The sequence below is a fragment of the Clinocottus analis genome, unplaced genomic scaffold (genome assembly GCF_023055335.1).
Source record: "Clinocottus analis isolate CAN_PGR_092001 unplaced genomic scaffold, fCliAna1.0.p SCAF_24, whole genome shotgun sequence".
Taxonomy (NCBI): domain Eukaryota; kingdom Metazoa; phylum Chordata; class Actinopteri; order Perciformes; family Cottidae; genus Clinocottus; species Clinocottus analis.
The window spans coordinates 877,796-903,794 of NW_027175976.1; the positions used below are offsets into that span (position 1 = coordinate 877,796).

Sequence of the window (25,999 nt, forward strand, 5' to 3'; positions counted from 1 at the left end):
AGACGCAGGTTGGTAGGAAGCTGCAGAATTAATTATGGCCATAAGATGTACCCAAATGTCCTTGGTGATGAAAGTGTCGTTGAGGTTAAGAAGTTTGTGTCTTCTATGTTCTGTCTCCACAGCCATCGGAGCGTCCGCACAAATATCTCCGAGACAAATTCCCCAGCATGCATTGTGCTCGGTGAAATATGCGACCGCGATGCGCGCGAGGGAAAAAAAATATCTCAGAAAGGCCTCGGGCGCGCTCGAGTTGGACAAAAGAGCACAATGCAAGTTCTAATGACGTGTGAGGACAGGAGGGCGAGGAGGATTCCTGCACGGAGACAACGTCGGGCAACAGAGAGGACCATGTGACTCATGGATCTGGATCTGATGGAGTCGATAGATCTGATGTTGAAGGACTGATCCTCAACACCAGCGACTTGAGATGACCCCAATGACGATGAAAAAATAAACTTGAATTTATCGCGTGACTCTTTTCTTTCTGTCCGCATTGTTTCTGGAAACTCTTCGTCTGTCTTTCGGGCTTCGGCCTGACGAGGCGACCCCCCCCTCCCACCTCCTCTCGGGAGTCACCGGATCCCTTGTCCGATCGCAGGGCGCCGCGGCCTCCAGCGGGGGCGCATTACACTCCGTCAGCAGACCACAGGAAACAGGAAAACAGAATCTGCTGCTTCACGCCGTTCTTCCCAACCCTCAAGCGTCTCCCGTGACCTAATCGGATTACACCATCATCCATTGCATCAGAACGGGGTCCTTCGGGTCTGGTTCGGTCTGGTTTGGTTTGGTCTAACTCGTCCCAGGTTCAGGGGCAGGTTGGTATTCACATGCAAAATAGAATCAAAACGCTAAGTTTTGATTTTTGAGAGATAGAAGTTCAACGGGCAGCGACTCTGCACTATCTGAAGGTCACACCTCGTTGAGGAGACGGCCATAAAACTTGAGGTTACATCAAACCCAAACCGCCGGTGACACGACCTTAAAAGAGAGTCAAAATGGACGGATGGACTGACAAGAAGCCCGCGCAGAAACTTTGTCATTCAGAGAGCCGCCTCCTCTTTGGGAAAAATGAGGATTCTCTGTGATGTCTGCAGCCATCCTTCTCCTCCGGTTTGATCAAATTTCCGCCAAAGCACATTTGCAAAAGGCTTATGCTCCTCTTGTACTTAAGCAATTTACACTCCCCGACTTGCAATATGTTCCAGGTAAGAGGCAATTCTCCTACTTATGCAAAATGTGTCTGCACTCCTCAGTCTGCAAACAAGATGGGAAAGCATGCCGGCTGCTGCGTCTCCGCATTGGGAGACGTGGGGAGCCATAGGTCCAGCAGATACCGCTCTGGAAACTGGGTCACATCAGGCACAGTGCGTTACATAAACATCACAGGTGGACATTCATACCGAATAAAAAAAGAAAAGGGGGGGGGGGCTGCATTCGGAGCCACGTTGGCCACTTTCCACCATGCACAATACGTTTTCAGCAGGGAACACAAAAGACATCTATCCATGCAATAAACCCAGGCAGAAAAAAAACAACAGACAGAAATGTGCTGCGAACCGAGTAAACAAGACGCTGTCGGAAAAAAGCAAAGAGAAGAAGAACAAAATGGTGGTCTGGGATCGAGGTGGAGAATTCATACCAAGCTCTGAACCCAAAGAAAGAGGAAGGGGAGAAGGAAAGGGGGGGACTAAAATGGTTTTCAACTTCATTTGAACTGCTCTTACCTCCACCATAATGTGAAAGGCGTGCTGGTTGAAAAAGAACATAAGAAGCAAACAGAGACATTATTTTCTGTCGGTTAGAGGATTAAAAGAGAGGCAGAGAAAAAGGTCTACCCGGAACAAGTTTGTTCTCCATCGCGCTCCGGACCAAGGCGATTAGCAGGTATATTTGAGCAACTTAAGCAACTTAAAATGGATTGAGCAACGTGTGACAGGACCAGGAGAAGTTCACCTGGATCTCAGTGAAACCAAACTAAAAGAAACGCATGAAAGTACCCCAAAAAAGAAGCATGGAAGAGACAGAAATGTTGGGTTAACAAGTGAATGAAAAAGATTAACAGAGACCGGGTTGTACAAAATGATGTCCTTCTCATCGAGGGTCGGGGAATAGTTTGCCTTTCTTAAGATCACATTTTAAAAGTATTTTTTCCATTTAAAACAGGTACTACGTGATGTGTTATTGGCACATTTTGGTAAAGACTAAAAACGTATTTTAAGTTTGATACACAGCCACATGCAAGAACGATCAATGTTAAATAAAAGTCTCTCACTAAGAGGATTCAAGCATAACTCAAACCCTAAACACAAAGTAGGTCTTTTAACACATGTGCAGCACCAGAGAAGACAAAATAAGGATGTTTGGAGTCCTCCCGGCAATCAGGAGTCCTTTTGGAAAGCTGCACCCAGACAAACAAGACGCAAGTAGCTCCATAATAAAGCAATTGATGAGATTTTGGTCAGAATCGATCTGGCGAGATGGATAGAGATAAGAAAATGGGGTCCAGGTGGAAGGAAAAAAAGAGAGGCCAGACTTATGTTTAAGTGCTCCGGGCCTCTCCCAGTGAAAGCTGTGGGTCTGTGTACTCAGACAGGATCAATTCCAGTTTGCCTCCACTTCGCACTGTGGCGTGAATAATGGAGGCTCGGTGGCAGATACGCAGCTCGCGATGGACCGCGATCACAATGACATAATGACGGGAGGCAATTAAGTTGCATTTCACCCCGGATTTAATCCATTGAAGGGTCGTAGAGTCAATGTCAATCAAGCGTGCACTCTGTGAGCCCGCCTCCTTCCTCAAGGACGCCGCCCTTCGGCTCACAGCGACGAGTTGCAGTACAGCAGGAGCTCTGAGCTTCCTTTCCTTCTGTCCTCGGCGCCAGCGGAGGAATCCATTAAAGATCATTAAGTGGGAACAATTACTTTTGCATGTTTCATTACCTCGCAAAGAGAATAACGGCAAGAGCTTGATGAGCTTTTTTCTGTCTACGAATGTGTGTAGAAAATGCGGAAAATCGTACGCAGGAGAACTGAATTGATTCGAATGTCATGAAGACAAATATAGATTTCTTTCTTACGGTCGTTAGCGTGAAAAGCAACTGGAGGTTGGAGCTTTACTGAAAAGCACAAACCAGCATTATGCATACGTGACATCGTTGTGCTCTGATCCGACTGCAGCTGCTTGTTCGTGACATAATCACACTCCTACTCCTTTTAATTAGAGATTTAGATTAAAAGAGCGCAGCGTGAAGCAGAGCTCTGCCAGGTTTCTAAGAGGAGCGACGCTTCGGATGTCGGGAAACGACCGACACCTGCGACGAGCGACCGGAACAGCTTCCCATTCACGCGGGGCGCTAAAAAAGCTAACTGGCAACCAGTGCAGAGCAATTTGTAAGCGTCATATTAAAAAAACATGAGTGCGTATGGAGCGCAGGGACGAGCATGATGAAGCAGAAACGGCTCCTGCTTTTCAAGTTTCAACGAATAGGAACGCAGCAATGACGTTGTCACGCTTTAAATGTTGACGTGTTATTAAGATTGGACGACTTGTGTCCACGACTTGTTGTAAGTGTTATTGGACGACGTTCAGACGGAGCGACTTCAACGTTGGTCGTTTTGTTTGCTCGCCAAGAGCTTTGAGAGAAGATCGATGCCGCTCTCATGTCAGCGTGTTAAGAACGAGATTACTTTTGACTTCAGGACACGAGTCGCTTTCAACAGCAGCCGCTCATCAAATGTCAAATATGTTGTCAAGGAAATGTCTCTCTATTAATACATAAATACATATGAATAATTATACATATATAAGCAAATATATTATATATACGAATATAGAAATAAATACATATAAATAATTATATAAATAAATACATATAAATAATTATATATCTATGATTATTTATATATATTTATTTAGATATACATACATATATATATATATTTTTTAGAAATAAATATAAAAAACATAATACATATACGAATATATGTATAAATACAGATACATATATAAATAATTAGAATACACATATACATATATATAATTAAATATAATATATACAAATATATAAATAAAAACAGATATAATATATATATATAAATCCCCTCCCTCTGCTCTCCGTGTCTCCATCTTCACACTGTAAACTCCATCAGTTTGTTACAAAACAAGCTACTGATCGCTATCAGCTAGTGATGGTAAACACGCCTGCGCTTGTTTTATCCTCCTTCACGCAGCGGGCGGGTGGGGTTTACTGCATCACCTCCTTCCAGAAACAGCACACGAGCTGACTTTTAAACACGTTCGTGTTCGAGTGACCTCCTTTCCTCCTACACCTACTCACTCATGCATTAAATAGTTCTGCACACGCCATCACACGCATCCGGCGCGGCTTCATCTGTTCCATCGCGGCTATTTGATTTCATTTTCTGCCTCTTGTGATTTTATGAATATTTTAGCTGCATCATCATTAGTTATCTGATCCGCTCTCCTTCGGTCCCGTTCTGTTCCACCATGTTTATTTATTCATTTATCTGCTTCCAGGTAGGATGATTCATAAGCCTCTTAGCGGTGTTGTTTTTCCAATGCACATTAGCATCCGATTGTGTTGTGTCACTGTCTTTTTATCTCTTTCCTGCTATGCTTCAGCACTGTGCAAACACAATAACTAAGTTGAAAGAATAGCATGTCTCTCCTCGCTCCCTCCCCTGCTCTAACCACCCACCCATCGCCGCCATGCTCCTCCAAGGCAGCGCTGCGAGCGTCTCTGTGTTTAGTTTTGTTTGCCTATATAAAGCCTCATCAATAATGCAGCGGCCCCTGACTCCTCTTCCATACGGTGGAAGCTCTGTTGGGTTTTCTTTCCCCCCCTCTGCTGCTGAGCAGCACGGAATATAGCGCCGGCGCCGCCGGGTTTAAACCGCAAATCAAATCATAAAAAATAAGTAAGAAGAAAAGGAATGAATCAGGAATGAGGAGTCTTATTCTCCGTCCTACGAGAACGGAGATATTTAAAAAAAAGGTGTGCGGGAGGTGATGAAACCGGCAGATTCAAGTGAAGACATGAAAGTGATCAGACGTGTAGATATGAGAGGATCTTTTTCTGTGGGAAAAGCCTGATGGCAAGTTTGGCTGAGCGAGGAAAAGAAGAGAGAGCGAGACGCTCAGATGTGCGTCAGAAGTCCTTTTAGTCCGTTTCCCATCTCGTGTGATTCTGAGACTCAAGGGAGAAGAAACGGACAGAACCAGAACTTGTCCTTCTAGACTCTGGAAGGAGAAACTGAGAAAGCAATCATCGTGAAGGTGAAGGGCAGGAGATGCCCACTGAGAAACTGGATCAGGGCTAAACCTTAGTAAAAAAACTGCATAACACAATACAAGCAGCTAGCGAGTAATGAGCATTAAATCAACCCAATCAACCGGAGCAGAATGAGACCGTTTATGCATTTTATTTATTATTTTTGAGCTGCATTATGCGGCTGAGCAACTTTGAACTTTCTTGCTTGTTCCTGGTTTAGTTCAAACGCATAAATCTGGGAGAAAACCGAAGCGTTTTACATTTCCTCTTCGTTTGCAATTAGCGGATGAAGTCGGGACGCGATGGCCGAAACTCTGACTGCGTCAGCAGCAACTTGGGAGAAAGAGGACACCAGCGGTCGCCGCCGCCACGTTTGATTGACAAGCGACCTCCGATGAGTGTCACGGACGTGAAGACAAAAGTGTTTTTAACGTCGAGCTTTAGTTTTCCCTCTGAGGAGACTTACGTGTGTGGGGACGAGGGCCGCCGGGTAGGCCAGCTTGTGGTGTCTCCACATCCAGAAGGAGAAGAGGACGACGGCGGCCAGGCCGATGATGGGGACCAGGGAGTACAGCAGAGTGCTGAACAGCTGGGGCTTCTGGGAAAATGGGTTGGAGGTGGCTGCGGGAGGAGATAGTGGCAAGAAGCAGAAGAAGAAACATTTTAAGATAGGACTCGCAACTGCACAACAAAAATAAAGCAGTGAAATATAAAAAAAAGGTTGAGTCAAGGTGAAAACAGGAGTAAAGAGAAAGAAAACCGCGCGCCTGATTGGCCTGACAATGTGCTACATCATCTCTAAGTGCAGCAGCAACTCTGCTTACAGCTTACTGCCACTGTGCTTGGGGATCATATCAATGCACGCACACACACGCACGCACGCACACACACACGCACACACACACAGGATTAGCAAATCTATCTCGTGACATAACGTAATCCTCCTGCCAAAAATAACAGAGGCCTGAACTGCGTTCGACCCCTGCGGGAGCCGCCGGGTGACGCCTGCTGGCTCAGCCCGTCCTCCCATCACAAGGTGTGACAGTCTGATTCGGCAGTGCTGTCAGAGCGCCGCCGCTCGGACGCCAACCTCAGGGTGTGAGGGGGTTGGGGGGTTGGGGGTTGGCTGACGGGGGGCTGCACCAGCTGCATCACTTGCCACTCGGGGCGCTTGTCAAAAGAGTTGGTCTCCGCAGGGCGTCCGTAGGTTTTCGTAGAGTCAACATTTAAAGAAATACGAAAAGACAGACGGGCCTGTTGGACAATTTAGCTGGAAAAGTGACGAGCGCAAGGACGCCGGCGCCGCCACACAGTGTCATCGTTCTGCATCTGAATTAGTCTCACTATCTTTTCCCTCTGCAGATCGGCTTTGTTGCTCCTCTCAAATCTCACATAAAAAACACTCGTTATCAAAGGACTCCTTCGCTAATCGTCTCAGTGTTATCTGTCTTCCAGCATCGATTCATCCGCTGCAGACAGTCACTGCGTTGAGTGACAGCTCTTGTTTGGGTTGACGCTAGGTTCAATGCTTCAGGCCGACTATCAACCATCCCATGTGAAGCAAAAGTAAACTGCATGCAAACACATAAACATATTAACATCATGTCAGGACTATGTCTCCAAAGTAAAAAGCTTGGACGTTGTGTAAATGTTCAGAGTGTTTTTGCTCCCAACGACGCCGCCTTAAATACACAGTGTGTGTCTGTACGTACTGTAGGCGGTTGAGTGGTACGGGTCGCTCTGCGGGGTCGCTTCAGGCGCGTACAGGAACTTCTCGTTGCACATGTTGCCTTCGCAGCAGCAGAAGAAGACGTCGGGGCTCTCCTTCCTCTCTACACACTCGTTACTGCAGAGGACAACAGAGGTGGGAAATGTAAAAAAAACAACACAAGGATCTCACCGATCTCTCCCCTCTGCTCACCGCAGAGGACGTGGAAGCAATTTATTTTATTTAAGTGCGAGTGAGTGCACACTGGCACGCAGGGAGGGGGGGAGGGAACCCATCATCTGCATGTACACACACAACACACACGCACACACTTCTTGATGCACTCACTGCAGAAGGACATGCCGCACAAACACACTTGGAACATACGCGCGTACACTTTCACACAAACACACACTTCCTCTCTGCTGCGGAAGACATGAAAGAAAAACATTTATAAAATATCACTCCTACACACGCGTACACTAACAATCGCGTGCACGCACACACACACTCTCCCTCTTTCACACTCACACAGTCATCAGATAAAAGCCAAAGGAAGTGGCAGCCGCCCTCGACTTGCTCTGGACTCTCCGGGGAGGCGAGGCGGCGCCGTCTGAGCAGAGGTACCCGAACTGAGCTGCAGAATCTACAGCAACGTTATCGCATCGGGAATCAAAAGGAAAACAAGCAGAACTGGCTCGAACCAGCAGCTAGGGCCGGGCTCGTGTTCCAGCCGGGAGGAAACTAGAATAATACCGCCTATTAATATCTGTTTACGGCTGGAGATGAACACAGCAATTTCAATTTCCTCTGCCTGGTAATTAAAAATGCAGCCTTGTGCCAGTCATCGGGATGGGAAAGCACACTAAATAAAAACCGGTTCTTTAAGTGTGTTCACAGAAAAGGTGATGTGTTTGTGCATGAACGTTGGACGGATACACATGCACACAGGAGGAATAAAGGATGTTTCCTGCAGAAACATTCCAAAGGAGCTCAATCAGTGGGGCTTGCTGCCGTACCTGTCGTAGCAGTTGACGTCGTCCAGCCAGCAGCCCTGCCGGACGACCTCCACGGCGCCGGAGACGTTCTTCCACGTGGCGAAGCAGTGCCGGCGCTTCTCGTTTTCGGCGTAGCACGGCTCGATGCCGCTGCGGTTGGTGCGCTCCTTCTCCCAGCTGGAGTTGTAGTAGGCGCACTCTTGCGTCTCCGAGCGTCCCAGGATGGCACCTGCAGAGGAAAAGGAGAGAGCGCGAATTATGGTTTTTAAAAAGACGGCGTTTGAAAACACAGTTCCATCGAACATGTCAGCCTCAGAAAATCAGCTTTTGCAAGTGGAGGATTTACCAGCAGCCACTTTGGGCAGAAGATGAAAACACATAAAATAAAATAATTTAGTTGTGTATCAATAACTGGTGGAATGACATTTTACAGCCTCGAAGTATGTGAAGTCATCAAACATTTTGTTTCAATAAAATTCACTTCTCTGGGACTTTTTTAGTGGCATCTCTCAAGTGCTTCAGAGTCAATAGATGAGCAATAAAAAGTGCCCAGGTATGACAGAGACAACAAGGTTATGGGGGAACACAAAATCCACTTTACGAACACAGCAAGGCGATTGCCTCCCCCGCCAAAATAAAAGGAGACTCTTGATTTCCTGGCGGACGAGCGCGGGCGGCGGGTTTTTCGCAAACCCGATATCCAGGAGAAAACGCTGCATGACAGCTTGTCAGTTTAGCGTAGCCGCCGCCGCCTCTCATCACCTGTCAGAGAGCGAGTCCGGTTCAGACTGCTGACGAGACTGAAGACAGTCGGCCTCCGCTCGGCGCTTCAGACACACAGGAAACCAAAACGGCTTCCTACGTATCGTTCTGTTTTCGCTCCCAAAGGAGCAATAAGTCTTTTTTTTTTTTAACCGCTCTGAGACGTCGATGTTAACTCTCAGTCATCCGGATGCGATGAGCATCACGAGAGCTCTGCTGACCCAAGAAGACACTTATTGTCGTGCTGCTTATCAGGGGGATATTTCATTCTGCTGAAAATCACACACACACAAAAGCTTTAAACTCTTCTGTGCATGAAGGAAAATGGGGACGTGAACAAAGCTCTAAATCATGCAACATGTCCGCTTTATGTAACAGCTACATGATAATCTGTTTTATGATGCGTCTATTTTAATACCATCACACAATTTGGGCTTTTTATGTGCGATTACTGAAGTTTGTGATCTACTCAGAGCTCGTCATGAAAACATCTGAGGAGGTTTTTCTTCATTATGAATTATATGCTCATATATTTGCACTCTTGACCTCGCCAGCTTTTATTTATTGCCGCTTTTAACATGTTACTTAACGCAGAAGTGCAGGACGCATAAAGAATAAAGCTTCAGTTCATATGATCGTTATCCGATTATCCTCCACGGCGTCCTCCCTGACCGTGCCGCCATAATGGAGTTTACCTTTAGGAAGATGATGCGTTCTTCATTAAAATGGCTGCTTAAGTAAAGCCAGTTAATGCGAGCGCGCTGCAGGTCTCTGTTCACCGGCATTAGCAGCTGCGAGCGGAGAGAGCGGCTACTTCACTGGCAGGCGAGGTCACTCTGCCTCTTAGCAGCGCTGGCGGCACTTTCTCTCGTCAAATCCATTTCCCACGAAGCCCTGAAACTATTTCACAGCAACAGGTGCAACTGTGAACTGTTGCCTGTGTGTGTGTGTGTGTGTGAGTGAGAGTGAGTGAGCAAATGGCTGGAGCAAATACGAGAAAAGAAGAGCCCAAGCGAACGTTGAGTGTGTTGAACACGCCAGAGAAGACGAGTCTGTCTGAACATGCAATTGATAACTCCTCGGGGACGATGACATCATTGCATGTAAAGTCTTAAATGTGAACAAATCACTAAACCTGACGGCACAAAATGAACAAGGAGCAACAGTTCTGTGTCGCTGCATGAGCTCTCAATTAAAAAAAAGGGGGACGATTGCCAAGATGCCCTTGAGCAAGACATCTGCAGAAGGCACTAAGAGCTGCTGAAAAAAGGCCGGGCCTCGTGTGTAACAAAAGAAACGCCCTTAAATACAGTATTGAACTGGAGCCTTCAGATTTCCCAGCATGCCTTTGGGGGTGTTCAGGCAGCACAATATATCATGTGATGCTTCCCTTACGATAACCTGGCTCCAGCACGACGCATGCTACGACTTTGTCTCAAGAGGAGAGGCTGCGTTTGGCGGCTTCGCCCACTCCAGCCGGCCCTCAGCAGCGTAAGTGGGCTGTGCACGGCGCCTGCTTTCTATTCTTTCTCCTCTTCTTCCTGGACGGGAGTGAGCGCTCCCTCCGCGGGCGCCCCGTGGGAGCTGGAAGCGATAATTACGGCGAGGTATGCAGAGGTAAAGCGGAAGGTTAGCTCATTAGCCACTTCTGGTGTAACGGCATTAGCCATGCTAGCGCTGATCCCCATGGACGTTACGTGGAGCTTCTTGGCTCGCGTGTTTCCATTTTTACTGGGGAGTGATTTACAACGACTGCAGCAGGAAGGATTAGCCCGACTTCCTGCATGAACTTCATCAGCAGCGCGTCACAAGCAGCGAGCAGAGCAGAGAAAGCAGCAAAACTTACTGACTTGGTATTTACAAGGTATTAATCTGCAGATTTTGTCACTGTTTTTGCTATAATAAGTTAGAATACAGTGAAATATCCACAGTATAATAAACCCAAGGTTACCCAAAGATATTTAATCGTATACGACTAAATGAAAGCGTGAAAGCCTCACATCTGAGCTTGGTTTGATCCTCCTGCCCCGAGAGGAGAGGTTTGCTCTTCATGATATCGTCTCATATATTCACGCAGCAGCTCCATTGATAACATCTCAATTCAAGGTATTACACGGCGTGAGAGAGCGCTGCGAGCCGTGTGAACTGCAAATACAGAGCCCCGTTGTAAATACAGCCGCTAAGAGCCGAAATCAATCACCGCTCTGAAATGAGGTGACAGTACGGGACGGCTGCCTATAGCGCCGTGTGCCAAAGGTGGGCGAGAGCTGCCCGGCAGTATGGCGGATATGAAGGGTATAAAGCAGAGAAATCAATCTTCTGACTAAGTCGCAGCTCAGAGTTCACTAAAGCGGATAATGTCGGTGAGTGCAGAGCCTACACGAGCGATTGTGCAAGGACATACAATAGGGCTTCCACCCACGAGCACACATCCAGGCAATAAAGAGAGAAGCTCTTTGTCTCAGAGAGATATTCCACGTATAGAAATGTCAAACACGAGTGGAGCTGGCTCGCTTTGAGAGGGAGATCGGCGTCGGGCGACGATGCCCTCGATGCGAGGTCGTCTTTCTTGTAACGTAGGAAAAATGTCAGCGTCAAAATAACAGAAAGAACACAAGAAAAGAAGCTAACAGCAGTCGAGGTAACTGATAATCATGGCGAGGAAGGGAAGGTCAGATCATGGCGGGTAAACACCAACAAGCAAAGAAAAGCATCTATTTACGTGAGGATCGCCAACAATGAAGCCGTTGACTTATCGCCTCCAACAAAAAAAAAGGATCCTTCCTTTTCCTTCATCAAGATAAATATTTGCACGCCGCTACAAGTGCAATCAGTCAAATCACTGCAGCGCCTTAAAGAATGCACGCCTCCCCTCCCACGCGGCTTCCTTTCTCCTCGCGTACAGAAGTGACCACATGGCGCTCTCTCTCCTCCAGTCGGAGAGACATTCATCAAGGTTAACCGCGACCTACTTTAGTGGCGGACGTTTCTGCGCTCCCTCCCCATGCAGAACGTCTAAACACCCGACCCACTTCTCAATCCACTGGGGTTTTGCTTCTCGCCCTCGCCCCTCGTTAGCCGCCTGAAAATTCACTCTTGACATTTTAAAATGTTACATTCTGGCCATTTAGCTGATGCTCTCCTCCACGGTGATTAAGCTCCTGGCCCTCGCCCCGTCAAACAAGATATTCCTGCAGCCGCAGAACAATCTAATGGGGCAATTACACCCGATTTCTTTTAAAGAACAATTAGGCGGCAAACAGGGGGCCGTGATTCACTCGAGAGAAAAAGATTGTGGACTTGGCAGCGATGGCCGCGACTGGAGATTACTGATTATCTGCTGCCGGCTCTGTAAAATTCAATCTCTTGTTGCGGCGGGCCGAGAGGTCACGTTAGGTAAAAGGCGATTCTGAGAACCTGGATGCGAGAGATGCGGCGAGGGCGACGCTTCCCTCTTTGACAGCGAGGCGCTCTCTGATGGACCCGGAGGCTCAGATAGCTCAGAGTTCAGCTGAAGCTTCAAAAAGGAAAATCGATTCAAGGGCCAGATGTTTGATCGAGATATGAGCAATGCCAGGAAAATGTTCTTATTGTTGAGAAAGAAGCTCCACAGGTTGCTGTTGCTGTGCTACGCTGGAGCTAGCAGAAGCTTCTCACTTAAATGTCAGGAAAAACACTGTTTTGGGTTATAAGTTTATGTATTCTAAGCCTCACTATTTGCTCATTTTCCTGCAGAGGAAAGGTAAAGTTTACCAGCAATCAAATGTTGCTTTACCCAAACCAAGAATCACTAAATCAAAAAACATATTTATTGCAATACAAATTACATTATGTGTAGTATTTATATATGTATATCACATCTAGAAGTTATTGGACCTGCATTAATACAAATGCAGTGCAAAAAAAAAGAGAAAAACAAAGTATATTTTACTTTACAAAGCTATACAAGTTTAATATTTCCCCAAGAATGATTCTATTTTTTATATTATTTTCCTTATTGCATAAAAGTGAGATTATTCTTTAGGATGTTGCATGGTCCCATGAATTAAATGAAGGTAATAATTAAAATGCTATAAATATTACTCGATACTAATCTTTCCCAAAACATTACTTTCATTTGAAGAGCACACACTAGGAGGTCTGGTATTAAACTATGAGTTTAATACCAGACCTCCTAGTGTGTGCGGTCTGGTATTAAACTATGAGTTGGTATTAAATTCCCTTTTTAAAATACTTTTGTTTGTTTTTTTCATGTCAAATGAAACGTGAGTATTATAACACGAGTATTGACAGTAACACAAGAGGCAGCACGGCGATGAGGAGAAGAAACACGACACTGGACGTCGGGTGAAAGTAATAAATTCATGAGTTTGAACTCGGGTCTTATTTTATAAAACTATGACAGCGACAACCATCCAGCCTTCAAACATTTGAACCATATTACGTCCAATTAATGCTTGTTTTCCATTGGTTCACGGCCATAAGCAGCTCTCCTGTTTACGAGACAGGAAGTAGCTTCTCAAACACAGCCGGACTTCCAGAGCTAAAAACAATCACATCTCGAGTATGAGCACATGTCTCTGCCAGGCTGGTGAGGTGCATGCTGGGTGGGAAATGACCACCAAACCAGCTGACAAAGGCTGGAGATATTTCAAGTCCCTTTGGCAGGTGGCCAGCCGACACCCGGGGGTTTTATTCTCTCTACTCCAAAAACCAAAAGCTGGCTGGTGAAACAGATAAAAGTGTCGGATTAATTTAGGAATCCTCGAGCTTGCGGGCCGGGTTTTGTTCCTGAGAGTTTGAACTGTGCGCTTTAAACACGTTTCTTTACATAAACTTGGCTTATCTCCATATCCAGTCCTTTTCAAAGCTCCATGATTCATTCAACCTATACTGTGTTTACTTCCTTTGTCTCCAGCTGGTCCCCGAGCAGTAGGTGTTCCACTCCAAAGATTCATTAATAAAAAACTGCGATAGCACAGGTGAGTTTATTATCCCTTCATAATTGCACCACAGTGTGACATTTCAGACTGTCCATCAGGCATGTTTTTTTTTTTTTGCCAGACAACTAATATCTAATTTCCTGTGTGGCTGGTCACCGGGGCCGCTCTCTGCTCTGCAGCCTCATAATGAAAAGGCGTTTTGGCGGGCCAAGCCTGCACTCGGCACCGCATGCAGCGAAGTAGGTAAACAACTCATTCATCAGGGCTTTTCTTTGTGTGTGTGTGTGTGTGTGTGTGTGTGTGTGTGTGTGTCAGGAGCAGGAATTGTTCGCTCTGATGGAATTTGTTCTAAAGATCAACTCATCAACTGCGCCCAGGCGGAGTTGAACTCGATTTGAGGTGATGTATGGTTGTGCGGGGGCGTTGGCTTGTGTGGGACAACGCATGGTTTTTAAAAAGAAAGAAGAAGAAGTTGGTTGGAGGTCACGGATCAACGGTGACGTCTGCAGAGCCGGCCTCTCGGCTTTCCAGCAATACTTGTTGTTCCTCCCGATGCAAGCCGACACTCCTCCCCCACATAACTGACTCAGGACACAACTAAAAGCAGCCACAGCAGCAGCAGCAGCAGCAGCATGTGTGAATAACCGCATACTTTCAGCAGGAATCTTCTAATCATAGCGCCGTTAACACCTTAGCACCAACGCTATAAAAGTAGTGATAATGTCTGCGAATATTCTGCACGAACAGTCGAGTTTAGACGGTGTGTGTGCGTGTGCGTATGAGACACTCAACATGGCTTTGGGGTGACGGGTTCAAGCAGCAACATTTTCTAAGCAGGCCTGGATCTGTCCACAGCTCTGATCAAATCAAGCGCTCCTCCTTTACAAGGTGGCTTATTAAAAACAAAAACATTCAGTGGCATGATTTTCACTGAGGCCACATGAATCCGTCTGTAGTTTCCCTGCAGGAAGGAGCAAACATAACAGTGTGGGGAGACCAGAGCCATCAAAAACTAGCATCCTGACGGCTCGTCAACAAGCGCAGGTTAGAAATTCATCCCATAACTTGCCTTTGGGGCAGCTCCTGGCTGTTTTTACACCATTAACAGCTGCTGCACTATCACAGGAACCACCGGCCCGCAAGGGGGGTTACCACCATCTTTGATTAGTTATATAAAAAGTTAGACATGTTGCTTAATCTGGGTTTCTGCTTTATCACCCTGAAGTATCTGATGGTAATGATTATGAAATGACGACAGGAGATGTGGGGGGAATAATAAGAGTACAGACAATTTTTCTTCTTCGGATGAAATGATGTATTTAAGAGGTAAATGTGTGTGTAATTGTATTATGTCCCTTCTTTCTCCAGCTGGAGTGTTAATGACGTTGTGAATGAACAGAGAGTGTACAGTCGCTCGCAGCCAAACACCTTTTTTTTCATAATACAGGAGACGGTAATTTTACAGAGCGGCCAGAGCTCTGCATTAACGCTCAATCAGATGGTGTCGTGACATGGTGGAGCCGGGCGGGTTGGCTCGGGTGAGCCGGTCACAAAGACCGCAGTCTTTCCATGGCCGGGAGGAGGGACATGGCGAGGAGGGAGGGCGGCAGAGGGATGGAGGGGGGCATTAAAAACCACAGCACTCAGCAACTGAATCCAATCCCTTTAATCCCCGCTGGTATGCCCGAGCGACAAACGCCCATTGGTCTCCGCCTCAATTAGCAGCGATGGGGCCGGTTGCTGGACAGGTCAGCAGAGCGCCGAGTGCTCCGCTGCGCCCGAGTCGGTCGCCCGCTGCATTCCTTACATTCTCTACAGGACGAAGCAATTTAAAACCCCTCGTTATCTCTCGCCGGATACCGAAGAAGGATCTGGAAAATCCCCCGACGCCCCTACAATCCCCTCTGTGCTCGAATTGTTTGGATTTATTTGAAGGGTGCGTTAAGTGCCACTCGGGTTTAAAGCTGAACCGTGTATTGAGTTGGCAGTGATGTTGTAAAATCACAAAGCCTGCAGCATTTATATAAACAAGCAATCAATAAGTGAAGAATGGAATATATATATATATATATATATATATATATATATATATATATATATATGTATATATATATATATATATTCTCACTCTCGGTTGAGATTGGTCCTTAGTGAATTCAGCCCAGTCCAATAAAGAGATTTCCCATAATCCTCTGCTCTAAAGCTATTCAGGGTGCTTCAAGCACCCATCACAAGGCAACACAGAGTCACAATAAAACCTTTAAAAAAACAGTCGCATTGCAAATACCATTACTGGTCGGGGCAAATCAAAGATATGATCCCAGGCCGCTCACATGGGCTCACGTTCACTCGCCGGCGCCACGTTCACACAAGCCGAACCAATAAACGGCGAGCGCCGATAAATGCCCCTCTTTCATCAAGACGACCTCGCTGACTCCGGCCTCATCTTTATATTTAGTGTAAACTAATGACACACACTGGTCACGCGGCGCCTCCCAGCTGAAATAAAACACCAACACGTGTGTATTTTTAATTGTAGATTATATTACAGGTGCAGAGTTAAACCCGCAATATATCTGCAGGGTTCATGGTCGTGTTTATCAAAACCATCGGTGGCTCCTTTGAGCTTTCAAACCGCTCTTTACCGTCAGCACTTGTCAAACCAACTGAGAGTTTCAAGACTGAACAAATCCCTTCTGTACCTCACGGGCAATTCGGAGAAAGGCTCGCGCTGCGAGTGAGTTTCCAGCGTCAAAAGACAAGTCGGCTACAAGAGCTAAAAAGACTTTAAAAAAAGCTTCCAATTATTAGAAATGGTGTATTTGTGTTGATGACAGCACAATGAATGTCGCACCAAAGACCTGTTGATGTTTTCTGCAGTTCATTGGGCTGCTCTATGCATCCTAAACAACAATACCGGCCGGATGACAAACCCACAATATCGGGAGCAAACAGGGCTCCCCCTCGCCCGCGACACCATTACCCTTTAGTGGTTTTGGTGATAAGAGGTTAGCGCGACCTTCGTGACAGTGAGGAATCTTGGCAAGAGATGGACGAAGAGGAGGAGGAGAGAAGGAGGGAGGAAGGAGGGAGGAAGGAGGGAGGGAGCGTAAAGCGGGCGAAGACCCTTGAGAGAGCCTGAAACAAGAGCACGATGAATGTACAGCTAGCAGTTTTTAATCAAGGATCAAAGCAGGGCCTCTCCGTCTAGACTGAAACGCTCCCAAGCACATAAAGGCAACATCTGCAAGGACGCATTAATTACAGTAAAGGACCGGTCTGGACCGTTCTCCAGGGTACCGACACATCGAGTGGTCTAGACGGAGATAAAATAGTCCCACACATATGAATGGTTTTATCCAAAAAGCTATTAGAGTACATCTATACCTCGAGGCTCTGATAGTTCAGGTTAATCACCAAATATCAGGTGACGTTGCGTTTTTCTTCCCAACCTCGGACTCGCCGTCTTCCCCGTCGTTTGTTTTAATTTCACTCGGTAACGGTCACAGGGGCTCATTCGTCGACTTCACATTATCGGGCTGCATTTGCATTTCGGGCTTTTAGCTCGATGCTCTTATTCGCCGAGACTTTCAATGAGCCGAGCGGGTATGCTTTGAACCGAGCGCCTGCAGCGGATGTCGAACATGTGACCTTTCGGTGGCCGGGTGGACCCGCTGACCCGCACAATGAATCAAGAGTTTGAAGAAAGTAAATATTTGAAAAGCACACGGGCCAGCCCTGCTCATTCACTCTCACTGGACCCACAACAAACAGGCCGACGACTCCAACGGGGTATGATCTAGAAGTAATGGAGTCTTATCATGTGATTAATTACGATGGCGACAGAACAATCAGGAGCAGGGGCCTCCACTTCCTGAGAGCTGATCAAACACACGTGTGTTATTTTAGTCACTACTGTTATAAAAAGATCCAGAGCCAAGTAACACCCTTTCATTTGCTACGGCCTGCTTGGGAGTATCCAAGACTGATTTTATCAGCTAGTTTCCTCTCTACTTCCTCTCTTGTCCTGCGTGGCATCACTCACAACCCCGATACTCAAAGCAGGTTGAAACAAATCGCCGCAGCCGAACAAAATCCCCCCCGATAACGATTACGACGTCTCGATGAGTCTTAATTGGAGTGAAAGTTTAGATATCTCTGTTTGTTTTTAGGAGGCCCGAGGCCGTTGAAACCTGTTCATGCATCATTGTAGAGGTTTAAAGGTCACCTGCCAGGCCTTTCACACACAATAAACACGATCAATCAAGTGACTGGAAGGTGGATTTATTTCCAATGTCGCTCCGAGACCAAAGAGACGGCGGCAATGCGTAAGCAAACAGAGAAATAGGGATCGGAAGTGAACTTTACAAAAGGTCGCCTGCACGCCCGATTCATTTACTTTCATTAACGGCGGTCCCGTGCAACTTAACGGAGATTAAGTTGACTGCAGATGATGAAAACGTACAAGTTCACCACAACCTCTGTTTGCAGAGAAAGCTTTGGCTCGCAGCTGGGATCGATGGCGAACTCTAAAGTCCTTTTTTTGGAGATTATTATTGACTTCAACTGTGTAAAAGAGCAACTGCCAAACCGGTGTGTGTATAAATAAACACATATCGATATGAAGTTCTTCTTCCGTTGCATGAATGCAACACAAAAAAACCCTTCATGTTGCTTGTGGCGTGCACGGAGCATAAAACACCTGGCCAGTCTAAATTTAGGAGGGTCATAACTCCCACTGCCCAGATCTGGCAACACGCTGGTCACCATTTTACCTCCAAGAACATGAACTAGTGCAGCCCTGTGTTTTTATGATGTTAAAGCACGGGATGATGCACGGCCCTGGAAGCACGTAGTCGGACTAGTTGGCCCCGATGGGAAACCAGGCTACATCTGGCCTTAAACACACCTGTGCTTTTGGAGCCTAATGCATAATGCAAGCGGACATATTAGAAATAGATGGGGGGGAATGGGACAGCGCTGGTAGCCGGCCTGTGACCGCTGCAGGAAACACCCAAAACACTGCAGCAGAAGGGCGCTTTAGTCACAGGCCGAGTGGTTTCAATGCACAGAGCAACTTCAAACCATGTGTGCATTAAATACGTTTTTAAAAAAAAAAAAATTTAGGCCACATTTACGACTGGCGTTACGCTTTTATTTACATGTTGTAGAGATAAACAGCAGCCTTGAGGACGCCACCAAAAAAAAATAAAAGCTCCTTTTATTATCTTCAGCTTCACAAAGAGGTTCTTCACTTTGATTCAGCCATCAATTCAGTGGCCTTGTGATGATTTTGAACTATTGTGAGAGCAAATAATCAGCTCAGTTCGCCAGAGTAAACAGTATTTCGTCAGCTATCAGGACAGTTTGTCTCCATTCAAGTTTTTAGAATTAAAGCAGGACGGTGTTTCAAGGTTTTTACATTCAGACACAAAAAAAGACTCCTTCTATGTCTGTGAATGAAGAACGATGTTGCGTTGGAAAGAGCACAGACATTGTGCGTGTGGAAACAATAAAGCAATCTCGTGAAACCGATCCGATAATGAATCGCATGCAGGAGGAAAAGGTCTGGTTATCTCTTTCGATCCTCGGCAGAAAGGTTAGAGGTCGCCTGTAAAACACACAGCCAAAAGACAGCCGGCGCCTTGCTCAAAGACACTGCAGCAGCTGGCAGGGAAGTCAACCATTTTACCCAGTTAATGCAACTGGTGAATGCTAGATTACTCCAGTTCAGTGCAGCAGAGTTCAGAATGAGATGAAACTTAATCATCAGATCCGTTGTGCTGCTTGAGGATTTAAAAAAACAACGAAAAAACCAGAGCAGCTTCATCCTCTCCATATCGATGTAACCGTACACTGGTGTGCAGGAGGATCAATGTCTGTGTGAAACTGCTGCAGTGGGCAGAAAAAGATGCCAAATGTGAAGACAAAGCACGAGACTTGACTGATCCATCCATCAGTCTCGGTGGCGGACGCACGCAGAAACATAAACAGCACTTTCCCCCCAAATTACCATGAACGCGTCGTGCACTTTTTACACCGGGGCGCGACCTCCGCAGAGCGCGGCCGATTACTGGAGCGGCATTCGGACAAAGAGGCCGCGGTCTTGTCGCTTCAACTTAGAGCCATTTACACTCGTTAACTTATTAGGAGAAAATGAGGCGGTCGAAGGGGTCAAAGGGTCGCGGCTCTTATCAACCACAGCAAATAAACAGAAGATAATGGCCACTCGTAGTGGGCGTAATTAACCGTGGCATGGATATGATTGATTGTTATTATTGGATGCATGTGTGTGACACCAAATGGGAAAGGGAAGAAAAACCCACCGAGACCGCGGCCCTCATTACAAACACATGACGTTCCTTGGATGTAAAAATGTTCCTTCAGTTCAGAAGGAGACTTTTTTAAACTACCGCCCCGCGGGAACAAAACGTACATTTACTCTCCCGTCACGTCAACACTTTGTCCCGCGACCTTGACCCGCCGCCGTGTGTTACAGCGGCGTTTACACATGCCAGCACGGATCAAAACACCGGGCAGCTGCTGGATGCAACCTTAAACCAGGTCAAACTTCACATCTACGCCGGCTTTCTGTGCACGCAGACACGCTCCGGCCCAAGGATAACAACGTTTCACTAAAGCAAGGCGTGTGTGGTTTTAAAGCTCAATTGGGAGTCTTTGAATATTCATAAATATCCAGAAACTGTGGAAATAATGAATAGAAAGACAGAGCAGTTTCATATTTATGGTTGTAAGTTCAGCTGTAGCAACATTAAATTGCATTTAAATACAACAACAATAACAAAACATCCATTTCCCCAATGTTTTGGGGTGATGATGTCATAAAATATGGCGGTGGACATTGATTGCTGCGTTTGATAACCTAAATAAAAGTTTGAAACCTACATATTTTGGGGGTAGCCCTAGCTGCACGAAACAATCAATTGATCAGTGATTAATCTGCAGATAACCATATTATTTGGTCTCCAAAATAACAATAAAACTGCACGTTGTGTCCAAACAACAGTGCAAAATGCAAAAGCATTTAATTTCTTATGCTATAAGATGAACTAAGACCAGAAACAGTCATATTTAAGAGGCTAAAACCAGCAAACTGTTCGGCTTTAAAACAACGCCATTCCTCAGTTTCATATCACTGAAAACTGAAAATGTGGACAGAGCAGCAATGTATTGCTCTCAAAGAGCCACTTCATCTCATAACTTCCTGTCTGAAGAAATGTCCACGACCAACACCAGCAGGGTCCTCTGCATTCGTCGGTCTTCTAAATAAAAATTCTCCGCGTCCTCTTGAATCCTCTGGCACGTCGCAATAGGCCTCATCAAACAAACCCACTCTGGGCTCCGCGCCCCGCCATTATCGGAGAGTTCTTGGTGTCATCTTGAACCGTGCCAACTCAGCTTGGGTTTCATAGAAGATTACTATTCCACTTCAAGTAGGAACCATTCATTTACCCACTTCAGACGGTAATGAGCGAGTGGAATAATCATCTGCTGCGCTGTGCAATAAAGGCATCACCTGGCTCACACTCCAACCAATCCCAACCATTACCGTAATTCAGCCGCCTTTTCATATCCACTCAAACACACCCAGGGACTCACTGTAAAAGGACAATTCCACCGCGGCTGGAGATTTTAATTGACTTTTTTTCCTAAGTGCAACTGCTTTCATATGTGCGCTGAATGTTTTAGAAGCAATCTACTTCAAAGCAACACGGAAAACACGTTTTGTTAAGTTGCAGAAACGCAAATAATAGCAATACCGATCTAAATTCTGAGATGCATACACGGGAATATAAGTATGACAAATTAATCCGTGTGTGTTTTTTTAGGCTCTGCCTCCTGTCAATCACCAAGTATTGCTGTTACAGAAATAAACAGACGTCAAACGCGTAGGTTTACCGTTCGTCACCTTCCAGTCATGAGATGAATAAACATCGCAGCAAATTCAGGTATTCCGACACTTCTCAGTTTCCCACTTGCATTTATTTAGACTCGCTGACCCAGAAGAGGAGCCCTGCCTGGTCCACCATGCTGGCGTTATGTGAGGAGAGGCCTCTCATTGGGGGATGAAGAGGGGACACCGGTCCGAGGACATCATAGGAACACAACAAGCATCAAACTGATGAATTATTTCAGTTTAGATTGCATTTCTAAGACGACATCTAGCTTTTGGCGTGAAGGAGGCCGTGCGCGTCACACAAGAACGCGCCTATGCGTGAAAAGAAGTCATCCTGGGTCGTCCCTTTTCAGCTTATCATCACCTCACTGACCCCGCTGACATTCATTATGCATCCACCCCTGGGAAACGAGGACACGCGGAGAATGTTCTCCCGCATGACGCCTGGAAATTGCTCTGCTGCGAAGAGGTTTGACAATTCCAAATGCATTAATAAACTCTGCAATACATGAATGTGCTGTAAAACATGAAAAGGTTGCACCTGGTCTACCTGTCGAGCCAGTTTTCCATAACCTTTAGGGCTGTATTAGATATGACAGGATAGATAAAAGCTTTAAAAGAGCCTTTAGAAGGCAGACTTTCTATTAATATTTAGCTTCATCTCAGAATGTACTTTTCTGCAAGTTTGTAGGCAACAGCAAGGATAATGCCTCATAATGGAAATGTGCTTGTACTGGTATGTCCCACAAGACGCCCCTCAAGGACCCCTTGTGGTCCCCATGCCCCATCTTGGACTCCAACATGCAAAGTGCATCTTTAAAAACGTGGAGGATGCAAATAAAGAGTGTTTCCCCTCTTTCTGTTGTGTTGCATTGCATTTGCATGCTCCTCAGGTAACAATGAGCATCCCACAGATTATAATAACGCATGCATACCCCCCATATACACACCTGAAGAGCAGGAGATGAGGAAAACGGCGAAGGCCAGTTTGGTGGCGTCTCCCATTTTCCATCCGAATCGGATCCCCTGACTAGAAAGAGAACAGCAAAAACAAAAAGCCACAAAAAATAAAATAAAAAATAATCTCACATTCAAGAGTCAAATGAAATGTCTCGCTGCTCCAGAGAGCACTGTCTCTGCAAAAAAAGACATCTTTAAAAACGTCAACATGGAAAAATCCAAAATATCCCAGGTGAACGAAGCCTTTCTTGTCCTCCCCCCAAAAAAACAACAGAAGAGGAGAGGGGTGAAGAAGAGGGAGGGATGGTTGGAGGTATTTCCAGGTTTAGAGAGGCAATGGAGGGCGACTTGTTGGCGTTCACGCCGGGTCTGTCATGAACATGTCCGCGGCGGTGTTACGAACAGACCAGCGGGGCGGAGAGCCGAGCCACAGCCGGGCAGGGCGCACATCCATCGGACTGGAAACCAAGCGCACTCCGGTCTCAAACTTCTCTCCACGACGGGGCTCCGGTTTTCTAAAAACCTTGCATTTATAGATTTAAAAAAAAAACAACAAAGACCCCACCGCGGGGAAGAAACACAACGTTTAAAGCGGGTATTGTTTCTGTTTTTAATATCCGTGTGGAAGCTCGACAGTCCTCTCTCACTCGCTCCCCCCTGTCCGCTCCGACGGGGAAACAGCCGATTACGGAGCTCCAAAGTGGGCCAAACAACCTTCTCCCCCGTGGAAATTACCCGAGTGGACGAGTGGAACCGGTGTCCTATGTGAGATATAACCCGGGAAGCTGCCGTTAATCCGTGCAGCGAATGCGGCGACCGAGTTTAGGACGAGCTGCTTTTTTTCCCCCACCGAAGTCCGTCTCCTCCTCGCCTTCTCCGGTCGGGACGAATTTCAAGATGGCGTCACTGCTCCCCTACGTTGAGGAACCCCAACGGTTAGGCGACGCTTCCGGTGACGCCTTTCAAAATAAGCTGTCGAATGGAACGTGCATTTACAGACTTATTTTTTATAAATTAAATATAACAATTCATTGTTTTACCACATGATGCATTTAATGAATTTTAACTCTATATGAAACTTGTTATTAAGGCTTATTGCCTTGCTTATATATACATATATATATATATATATATATATATATATATATATATATATATATATATATATATATATATATATATATAAATATATATATATATATATATATATATATATATATATATATATATATATATATATATATATACTTTCTGTTCGCTTCCTTAGTTAATATAGCTTTTATTTATTATATATTTTTGATGTATTCTGCATTTTTCTTATTCTGGTAAAGCACTTTTCTGTTATTTTATTGTACAGTATTGTTATAACGTTGTATATAATTGTGGGGCTCCTGACATGACACTAACAAGTACTATAGATTTTTAGTTTTACATAAAATGATAAGCTTTTCATTCATTAGACTATGCTTTACCGCCCCAAAAACATAGAGTTTTTGTCGAGCATACTCAATGGTTCCATTTTTGTTGACCGCCGTTTTGAAACCACACACATTCCCTTCCTGTCTCATTTTGTACAACTTGATGAAACAGCTTTACGAGCTTGGGATTGTTTTTATTCGGGAGGGCTGCTCGTTTTGTGCTCTAGCGTGTGCTGTTGCACGAAAAGAGGGGCGGTCGATGCTTCAGCAACAACACAAAACAATGTTAACCATGTAGGCTACTGAGACCACAAATATTTGCAAAAACAAAGCTATTGCAGGCTACAATCAGTGTGTGAGTGTGCTTGTATCATGTGTTTTGAAACATTTATGTATTTTTTTGTCCAAAATATACAGCAAACATAAAGAAAAACTATGTACAAAACTATATACACTTATAGTGATGTTTCATGAGTTTATTACATTATACAATATATGTTCTATCGTTAACCAATTGCATGTTCATAATATGTACCCTGCCTGCTCTAAGTAGGTCACCACATTGCACCTCCATATAGCCCCCTGCTGCAGTATGTGCTACTACACGGACACATATCGGGTTTCAACATGGGTTGGGTGCTCAGTAATAAATGCTGAGAATGCCATGAAGTACAGATATAGGCTTGGCCCACTCCCAAATCTGCGTGACACTAATCTCTCTAATAGCCTGGAGCAGATCTCCAACCGTAAGCGCTGCTAAACGATTAGGAGGTCAAAGGTCTCGGGGGATTTCTCTGCCAAGCTGGAAGCTGAGTCACCTGTTCTATATCGGTGTGTTGGCGTTCGTCTTGGGCAAAACACACGGGCCTGGACGAGGCTTAGCGGTTGGAGCTCCAGGGCACGAACACCGGGTGAGGAGTTGAGTTCTTGTCCACGTTAGTCAACTTTCTCTCTCTGGAAAAAAATGCATGTCTTTGTCCAGGAAACGAGGGAGGTGTGTGTCATTACTCACTGAAAGATATGACATTGCATTCCAAAGGCACCTGATAAAGTGTGTGCTTCATTGTTGGACTTCTCTGCCCTGCGTCACAAACTGTTAACTCACCCAAACCACAGGAGTTCAGGGTGAACCCTGCGTGACCCTTTCGCATGCTCGCCGCTCTTCACCTGCAGGGTTTGCACCGCGACACGAGCACGATATCGGTAATCGATACGGAAGATAATATAGCGGAGCATCTGTGTCGGAAGCCGATCGCCGAGGGAGGATTCATTACACACGGAGGAGGAAACTATCAATAAAGACTATGCACCAGTATCACATGTATATAACATATTAGAATACAACATATCATCAAATATCGTTGTATTTCTGAGGCGTATGGTGGACTTTTGGTCACTTTAACTGCTCTAAATACATTTTTAAATACTTGTTTATTCTGTCTGTACATATAATAGTGGTATTGTGTATTATTCTGACTGTTTTTTTTTTTTTATCGTTTACGTATATTTATTAGAGACTTATAAAGGAATATCCTATATTATCTTTATTGTGCATAAATATACTTTTCTTTTCAGTTTGATTCATGTCATAGAGCTGTAAAACATCCTGAATGATCCTTTATTATCCAATAAAGGATTCCTCTCCATGTATCTCCCTTTAAGCGACCCATTAGATATTTAAATGGAGTCGGCCTCCCCGTCTCCGGCCCGTTAATCCTCCTCTGGACTCTGCTGTGCAGCATGAACGCTCCGTGTCAGCACGTAAGGATGACACTGTTGTAATCATCCAACCTAAATTAAACACAAGCTTAATTCCAGGACCATCTTATAGCTCGGCACGCTGTCAGCTCAGCACACACGCGTCTCCTCGGTGAGCCTCCGTGACGGTTCGCACGCCGTCATTCAGCCGCTCGTCTCTTCGTGAGTCGGCTGCAAGGTCACAGAGATGCAGGTGAATTATAGACGGAGCGTTTCCTCCTGTGAAATGTTTCAGGTCTGATT

At 45.6% G+C, this 25,999-nt stretch overlaps 1 protein-coding gene across 3 annotated transcripts in view; it reads right to left on the reverse strand.

Annotated features, from left to right (window-relative positions):
• Positions 1 to 23,477, reverse strand: part of LOC137793873 (activin receptor type-2A-like) — a 33,452-nt gene extending 9,975 nt beyond the window's left edge. The window contains exons 1-6 of one of the 3 annotated variants that reach the window (XM_068590280.1): positions 23,316 to 23,477; positions 22,571 to 22,650; positions 8,019 to 8,226; positions 7,004 to 7,137; positions 5,758 to 5,912; positions 1,725 to 1,748 (exon numbers count right to left, since the gene is read on the reverse strand). In XM_068590280.1, coding sequence (XP_068446381.1) covers positions 1,725 to 1,748; positions 5,758 to 5,912; positions 7,004 to 7,137; positions 8,019 to 8,226; positions 22,571 to 22,625 — 576 coding nt within the window. In that variant the 5' untranslated portion in view covers positions 22,626 to 22,650; positions 23,316 to 23,477. Of the gene's footprint in view, positions 1 to 1,724; positions 1,749 to 5,757; positions 5,913 to 7,003; positions 7,138 to 8,018; positions 8,227 to 22,570 lie in introns of all 3 variants that reach the window. The other 2 variants (XM_068590279.1, XM_068590281.1) reach the window with 2 other exon arrangements.
• Positions 23,478 to 25,999: the final 2,522 nt, after the last annotated feature.